At 45.6% G+C, this 8,689-nt stretch overlaps 1 protein-coding gene across 1 annotated transcript in view; it reads left to right on the top strand.

Annotated features, from left to right (window-relative positions):
• Positions 1-8,689, top strand: part of SLC6A5 (solute carrier family 6 member 5) — a 38,488-nt gene that overhangs the window by 7,258 nt on the left and 22,541 nt on the right. The window contains exons 3-9 of the mRNA XM_019471922.1: positions 104-242; positions 1,557-1,688; positions 2,054-2,227; positions 3,258-3,399; positions 3,819-3,951; positions 6,102-6,236; positions 8,471-8,574. Of these exons, the coding sequence (XP_019327467.1) occupies positions 104-242; positions 1,557-1,688; positions 2,054-2,227; positions 3,258-3,399; positions 3,819-3,951; positions 6,102-6,236; positions 8,471-8,574 (959 nt within the window). The remainder of the gene's footprint in view (positions 1-103; positions 243-1,556; positions 1,689-2,053; positions 2,228-3,257; positions 3,400-3,818; positions 3,952-6,101; positions 6,237-8,470; positions 8,575-8,689) is intronic.

Below are 8,689 nucleotides of genomic sequence, written 5' to 3'. Positions count from 1 at the left end.
CCAGCCGCAGCACCGCGACGCTTGTTTGCAAAAGTGGCTGTTTTTCGATCTCTCTCTTTTTTTTTTTTTTTGTTTGTTTTCCCCCCCTTTTCCCCCCTTTTAGGAAGACGATGTAGGGGACGAAAATAAAGCCCGAGGGAATTGGTCTAGCAAGCTGGATTTCATCCTCTCCATGGTGGGTTATGCAGTGGGGCTGGGCAATGTCTGGAGGTTCCCGTACCTGGCCTTTAAGAATGGGGGAGGTATGATGGCTTTTTCCTGTCTCTCTACCTGCAGTACCGTACGTGGCTGAGCCGGCCCCTGCCTTTTTGGCAGGGAGAAACACGAGGGAAGCGGGGGCCGGCGGCTCCCGCTTGCCCCAGCCAAGCCGGGCAGCAAGCCCCGGGCTGAGCCGAGGGCCGGGGGCACCTCCAGACCCCCAGCGACTCAGTGAAAACCCTCGCTGGGGTTTTCTGACGGTCAGCCCTGAAAATAGGGAAGCTCCGGCAAGATTTCGTTAGGAGGTAGCGCTTTCCTTAAAAACACCTGCGATTGGCGCTGGCCGGAGAGGGAGGAAGATGAAGAGCAGGGTTTATCACGCCTGGGCACAGGGTGAGGGTTCCGCGCCCCCCACCCCTTCGCCTAATTTAAACGCAGTCGGGTCTGAATCCGCCAACGGTGGGGCGGGGGAAGCGGGGGAGGAGAGGACGGTACGAAGGACTTTCGAGTCGGGAAAGTCACGCGAGGACGTTTGAACCCCAGTCGAGACGTCGTGTTATTTCGTGAAGTTTGGGGAGTTTCTTTTAAATCTCTCAATGACCCGCTTGAAAAGTAATCGTTTGAAATAGAGCGAATGCTGCTCAGCAAAACAGAGGAGAAGGAAAGTTGGAAGAGGGGTTGTGCCCTTAATAGTTTACAAGGGGAAGAAAAAGTTTATTTGCGGAGGTTCTCCTAGCAGGGGCTCTTACTTAAAGTGAGAACGGGTGGGTGTTACTGCCACAACCTACCGCAGCTGTAAGCCCCTTCCCTCTGCGCAGGACTGTCAGCAGGGGATGTTGCTGCTGTGGGCATTGAAAACAGTTGTGTAGAGGCTGCAAGAGCTATTTTGTGTGCGAGAACTAGCGGTTTAGAACCAAAATCGTTCTTTAAAAAGTAAGCTTTTTTTTCTTTTTACATGTAAGAAACTTGTAAGTGGGAGGTGTTAAAATGCTCATTTAACAGTAATATTGCCTCGAGCAAATGCTGGAGACGCAGAAAGCTGCTCCCCGCGTCGAGGCCGGGGGCCCCGCGAATCGGTAACAAATAGAGCATTTTTAATAGCTGCAGGTCCTAAGGCGTCCCTAGTACGAGGGGCAGAAAGGGACCCGTTTCGGCCCGAGGAGAGCCCGTTCCCAGCCTGCAGCCGCCACGGGGGGTGCTGGGTGGGGGCGCTGCCCCGCGGGGCTCTCCGCACCGGGCCGCGGAGGGAGGCGAATTCACCCCGAAGTGATTAGCGAAGAGGCGCGGCCCCTCCGCGCCCCCCCCCTCCCGCGATGATTCAGGTTGTTCTCTCTTTTCTCCCCCTCCTCCCCCCCAAGGTGCGTTTCTCATCCCCTATTTGATGATGTTGGCTCTAGCTGGGATCCCCATTTTCTTCCTGGAAGTCTCCCTGGGGCAGTTTGCTAGTCAGGGGCCCGTGTCTGTCTGGAAAGCCATCCCCGCCTTGCAAGGTGAGCGGAGCAGGAGCCGGCCCGGTTTTGGGGAGCATGACCTGCACCCCCCCCTCTCGCACGGCCTAAGCCCCGCCGCCCTGCCCCCCCGCTCCGCAGGCGCGCAGCCGCATGCTACGGGCTCTCCCGCTGGCGCCTCGGCAGCGTCAGCGCCCCGCGGGCGGCTCTTAGCGCGCAACTTGCGCGGTCGCTGTGCGGCTGGAGCCCTTTCTGGTGTGTGGGGGGGTGCGCTGTGCACCCGCGCCGGGCGAAGCAGCTGCTTTGCAGCCGCCGGGCCCCGCTGCTCCCCCCGAGCTCGCTGCGGCTCCCCTCCTCCGCCTGGGATTAATGGCGTTGTTTTCCTCTCTCCCTCTCTTTTCTCCCAGGCTGTGGCATTGCCATGCTGATCATCTCGGTTCTAATAGCCATATATTACAATATTATTCTGTGCTACACACTTTTCTACCTTTTTGCGTCCTTTGTACCCGTGCTACCGTGGGCTTCCTGTAACAACCCGTGGAACACACCAGACTGTAAAGATAAAAACAAACTTTTGTTAGGTAAGTTGGGGCATGCTTTTTTTTTTCTTTTTTCCCTCTCTTTTTCTTTTTTTTCCTTTTTTCTTTTCTTTTCTTTTTTTTTTCTTTTTCTCCTTTTTTTTTTTTTGTGTGTGTGTGGCCGTGGTGGGTTTCCAGAGCTTTCTCTGGCTCAGCTGCGCCCCTGGGAGATGCCAGCGGAGACTGCGGATGACCGTGGCCGGGCGAGGTTCCCAGCACGGAGGAACTGTCGCTTCCCAAGCCACTTTGAAGTGATCTGCATCATATGGGCGTTTCTCCCCCTCCTCCCCCTTTATTTAAATTTTTCCTCATCAAGGATAAATGGGATTTTTCAACTATAATGTTAAAAAAAACCCAACTTACTTTTTTCGGGTAAAAACTCTGTGTAGGGGAGAAAGCACGAAACAAAACGCTATAGCTGGCAGCCTCTGGCTTCTGTGAAAGCCAACTTCTTGGGCTTTAGCGAGGCTTATTTTTGACGAAAAAAGTCCCACCCAAACGAAAACCGTTTTTGCAAACGGCCCAAACCGTGCAGTGACCTGAAAAGTAAACCGAGCGAACACCCTTCTGGAAGAGTTGCCGGCAGGGGCTCCGCACCGGCCGCGGGGTGCGGGTCCCCTCCCCTGCCTTGCCCCGGGGGCCGTCCGGGCTGGACGCGGCTCCCCGGGGCTCCCTCAGCCCTCCCTAATCCCGGCCCGGGGCTCCGCACCGGCCCCTGCTCCCCAGCGGGGTGACCCCCGAGAGGGGGAGTGAGCGCTCCCCGGGGGCGGGCAGGAGTTCTTTCACTTCCTCAGGCTCTTCTTACGCCTTAGACATTTGGGATAAAGGGGGGAAATCATGAGATATTTGAAGACCTAGTTCTCTCAAACCCTTGTAGCTTCTGTAAGCAAGGCGTTCCAGAAATCTAACACAGAACAACGGTCCAAGAGATGTCTGTGATCTAATGCTTTTCGTTGTCATTTTACACCCAGCCTGAAAAAAAAAAAAATCATCTAGACGAGTTATTTTTCTCTTTGTTTTCTTTTCTTCCTAGATTCCTGCATTATTGGTGACCACCCAAAAATACAAATCAAGAACTCTACCTTCTGTATGAGTGCCTATCCAAACTTGACTATGGTTAACTTCACCAGTGAAGGAAACAAAACGTTTGTCAGTGGAAGTGAAGAATACTTCAAGTAAGATCTTTCTTTGTTTAGAGACGTTATGTTAATCTTTCTCTAAAATCCACTGTAACAGACAACAAATCGCTGTTCGGAAGACTGGAAATACGATAGTTAAGGACAGCAAATGATACCCAGTTTTTGTGCGTAGGAATGATGAAAGCTAAATTTCAAACGCTGGATTATTTGTGTTCTGTTCCTGTGGTGCTTAGCACAGCTGGGGTGTTGGCCCATGCCTGGCGTTTTTATCTGCTACTGCAATGCAGATAGATAAAATAATACATGGTGAGAATCACTGGAACCTTCTAGAGAAACCGCTGAGAACGCTGAAGCAAAACAAAATACAGTAGGAATTTGCACTGAATTACTGCCTGCAGTTGCTGTCATTAATTTTTTTCCCTTTTTTTTTTTTTTAATTTCTTTTTTATTCTTAGGTACTTTGTATTGAAGATTTCAGCAGGGATTGAATATCCTGGTGAGATTAGATGGCCCTTGGCACTATCTCTTTTCCTAGCTTGGGTGATTGTATACGCCTCCCTTGCTAAAGGAATCAAGTCATCAGGAAAAGTAAGAAAAATATTTGTGATGGTATACTTGCAAGAAAGCAGCGTGCTGCTTTAAGGGAATCGCACTCTTGTTTAAGGCAGAGAATTACTGAAAATTATTTTCAGTAAATGGCTAAGCATTAATGAAACGCCTTTTTCCTGTCTGTGTGTTCCTGTCTAGCCAAAACATAAAAAAAGATCATTTTGGTTCAGCGTTTGTTCCCTAATCTGCAGTAAGTTTAAAATGAGCCCTTGAGCTGCACTCAGCAGTTGGATGGCAAAATAGGTGCCTTCAGCAGCCTTCCCTATTCTGTGTGGCGTTCATTAAATTCCGCAATCATCTCACTTTTCACTGTAATCGGGGAAACTGTGATGTAAATTAAGATGTTAAGTAACATATTTTAAAATCAGAACCGAACTTAAATTGGTCTATGGCGAGTGTGAGCAGTGACAGCCTGTATCCTCCTTTCCCAAGTGTTTGTGTGCCATCTTTCTGAGACTCCTCCTTGCGGTAACCCAGCTCCTTGCTCTGTTTCTCTGACATCTCACGTGTCATTCTCTCCCCTGCCCCTCAAATCTGCAGCTTTCTGCCATGCCTCCTAACTAGCAACCGCGTCAAGAGGGAGCACGTCCTCTCATTGGCATGGAAGTACAGGCATACGAATTGGCCAGGCAGCCGTCTGAGCAGAGAAATGCAGCTTTTTCTTTGGCAGCAGCGTTGGTTTGGGTGGGTTTTTTTTGTGAAACCTGCAGGAATGCAATATCTGAGACTTCGCCATCAATGCCACTGCAATTAGCACACAGGTTAAAATGTTAGATGATGACATAGCATAAATATAGCTTATTTACGAAGAGTAGGCTGAAAAGATAAAAAAGCTTGAGCAAAATAATTAGCTGTTTCCTGGGATAAAGATAGTGGATGTGCAGAGATAGCTACGAATTTTCTAGAGCTGGGCGCAGGGTTTCTGATTCCTAGACATCCCTTTGCATCTAGAAGCTGACAACAGCTGTTGTGAGGCAGCTTGGGAATTATCAGAAAACCCAGAGACTCCGAGGGCCAGGGGAAAGTTGAGATTTCCCCCCACACACACACTTTAGTGTGACAGGAAAAACTGTTTCATGAAATACCAGAGCCAAGAAACCGAAGTTGTAGAGAAGAATAAGTTGGGTTTGGATGTGGCAATAGATATTTCTTTAAGCGAGCCTTCGTAGCTCAGAAAAATAGTGACTCCTTGGTGTCAGGGATAGAATACCTGTATCTATGCATAGATGAGTTCAGTATATCCACAGCACAAAAAGTCATTGAGGCAACTTCTTGAAACACCTCTCGAAACAGGAAGGAAAAAGTTGGGAAAGCAGTTTCAAAAGTCACTTCAGCTCAGACAGTTCTGGTCCCTGTGAGATTCAGAGGGCAAAGTGTAAAAGGATTTGAAATGCTTTTGGGTAGAGTGTACAGCTTAACTGGTTATGATTTAGCCATTTTATCTGACCAGAGAGAGAGCTCTGCTCTGTACTAGATAATTATTAAGACATTAAACACATGATCTCTGCTGTGTATTTAGACATAATGATGATTAGGTCTGTCTGGATCATTCCACTGACTTCCTTTTTTTTTTTTTTTTTTTTGCATTGGGACCATGGATCATTCCACTGACTTCCTTTTTTTTTTTCTTTTTTTTTTTGCATTGGGACCATAAATATTTTCATGGTGACATGTAATTATTAAGAGGTACAAACAGTAATAAAAATTCTTTAGGCTTAGTTACATACAGAGAAATATACAGGAAAAATCAGAACTTTAAGGGGTATCGAATGGGATTGCTCATTTTGTTTCCACTGAGCTGTGTTAGTTTACTCTGAGCAAGCATCAAAAGTGGTATTTTCATTTAGTTATAAATTCCTGTTGTTCCGCTCCAGACTTTCTTTTCTGCTTCTTCTTCCCCTCTCTGTCTAGAACCCCAGCTCTTACCTCTGGTGCCATTGATATTATTCCTGTTTCTGGTAGCAAGAAGAGCTGTAAAATTTCAGATTTCCTGGGAAATAACCCTGTTGTCTCCGAGTCTGAGTAATTGCTTTCTTCAGGCAATAGTGCAGCACTTGTATTCCCCCCCCTCCCCTCCTTCTTATACACCCCAATAAGCCCTTTCAATAATCTTTTTTTGGTCTGTGCAGGTGGTGTACTTTACAGCTACGTTCCCCTATGTAGTCCTCATCATCCTTCTTATAAGAGGAGTAACTCTACCTGGAGCTGGAGCTGGAATCTGGTACTTCATCACACCAAAGTGGGAGAAGCTAATAGATGCTATGGTGGGCTTATTATTGCACTTATAACTCTGCTAGGGTGAATAATTCATACAGCTTTCTTAACGTCTGTTGCAAGGGTTTTCTATGTGCAGAGGCAGTATTGTCGTCTGCGGAAACTCGTTCTTCACCTTACGTGGAGTGTTGTTGCAATGGATGTTTGTTATTGGTGAGCACATAACAACATACGTTAAAAAAATGTTATAGATACGGTATTTAATTCACATTTAACATTTCACCTGAATCTCTTGGGGTAGGTGCATTTGGAAAACAGGGAATTAAAAAGGAAGTATAGACTTTCATACGCTGGTGTCTGACGGATGCTGCCTTGACTTGACCAAGCACATGAAGCTTTTAATAGCCAACATAACAAACCTATCTGCATTTCTGGAGAAATGCTCTGAATAGGTGTATTTTACTCGTTGAGCAAAGATTGTTCTGAATAATGCATATGAGACGTTAGATTAAACAAAATCAAATTATACATCTGAATCGAACTCCCCAGCAGCATATCTACTGACACGGAAGAGCTGCCGTCATTATCCTACCTGCATTGGAAGAAACAAGGCTACTCGCTCTGCAGGAGAGGACAGAATTAAGGGGCTTGGCACCTGGCTTTGCTCTTTAAGCACTGACTGTGTGAGATGGAGCTTCAGCTCTGCTGCCTCACTCATGATTTCCACTGATTTCTAAAAAGCCATTTGTTGCCAATGAAGCCAGTAAAACGTGTTCCAAAAATACACACGGATTTGTGTCTGTGTAGACATAAATCCACCCACGGATCATATATTTGTCTGACATGGCACACGAGCGCTCGTGTGTCGGTCTTAAGTGTCTTGAGGCAGGAGTCTGGAGACTGAACTGAAGCCTGAGCTGAGAGTTAAAATTCAGACTCTCTTCTTCAGAAATGTGAGAGGGATTTTTAGCAACACCTCAAGAAATGTACTGTCCTCTATCAATAGCGGTGTGATATCACACTGATAGATTGATAATTAAAGCTGAAAACAATTTCCTGGATGAATTGTGCAGATCTTAATTTCCTTAATATCTCTGCAATAATGGGTATTTGGATCCTTTGGTGATGGGAGTATTGACTCTTTTGCAAACAATACAGAAATTAATTTTGCATTAAATATGAGCATTTTTGGATCCCACATTGTGCAATAAAGGAGGTGAGAACCGTTCCCTTTTGCAAAATGAGGCTGTCCGAATACACTAAGTATCTGTATAACCCTGGGTAAGTGTTCGATAATATTCAGGCGAGCTTCTGTTTTTAATTTTATTTGCAGTTTTAACATTAATTAAGAGCTGTATATTACGCTCAGCTAGATGAAGGATGGACTGCTTGCTGGCTGGTAACTTTTAAAGTACTGTTTAAGTAACATTTTCAAACTGGTTAGCGTGTGTATGGGTCCACCTGTATATCCGTGCATGTACGTGTATCTCCATTTCTGCACTGTGGACTTGGGTGGAAAATCAGACTTTGTAGGAGAGCTTGTGAATAGAAATGCCAATGCTTCGAACGTTTTGCAACTGATAAGTAAGACCAACTCCTTTGAAATTCCAGGCAATTTAGAAATGTTTTATCTAAATGCATTTCGGGCTTTGAAGAACTTTGTTACAGAACAAACAATGCTGTTCGGTTGTTTTGTTTGTTTTTTATTTTTAAGAGAGCCTTGGTTGAACGTGTCTTTTCTTCTGATGGGAGGAAACTGGGCCCTGGTGGCTAAATAGCCCTAACTTACGCTATGCTGTTTGATGTACACCTAATGACAGAAATTTACCCTAATTTTTATGTAATCTCATAAGTAGTGCATCAAAGCAACACTGAGGTTCTCACTTTTATCACGAAGATAAAGTATTATTTAGGACCACTGGTGGATAAGCCATCAGCACCCGATGCAGATTTTTCCTCTTGATTTGTATTTTCTTTGCTGAATATATTTGAACTGATATGTATCAAGCAATATAGTTTGAATATTTGGGCCTTTGATATACAGCGAAGGTTATATTATCATTTTATATGGGCTCAACAAGAACAGTACTCCTCATCAAATGGGCACTACGTATTTCAGGGCAGGATTTTGCTTTTCAATGTTTTATTGACACCCATTGCTCTAAAGTTCGTTTAAACTACTTATGTGTTAATCCCCTAATAGTAACATTTAACAGTGTTATTGGTCTTTCTAGTGCTCTTTCCTGAAGCCGATGCTATTTCCTCTCCTGTCTATCTTACTTAGGTTTGGAAGGATGCTGCCACTCAGATTTTCTTCTCCCTATCTGCAGCATGGGGAGGTCTAATTACTCTCTCTTCTTACAACAAATTCCATAATAATTGCTACAGGTATGTGAGAGTGAAACCCATCAGTCTTATTAAATGGGTCTTCTCCAAAAACAGTCGTCTTCCAACTTGCAGAAATCTGGTTTGAAAGACCCCCCTTCTCCCCCCCCTCTTCCCC

The sequence above is a fragment of the Aptenodytes forsteri genome, unplaced genomic scaffold (assembly GCF_000699145.1).
Source record: "Aptenodytes forsteri isolate BGI_AS27 unplaced genomic scaffold, ASM69914v1 Scaffold418, whole genome shotgun sequence".
NCBI classification, from domain to species: Eukaryota; Metazoa; Chordata; class Aves; order Sphenisciformes; family Spheniscidae; genus Aptenodytes; species Aptenodytes forsteri.
This window is presented reverse-complemented; position numbering and strand designations above follow the sequence as displayed.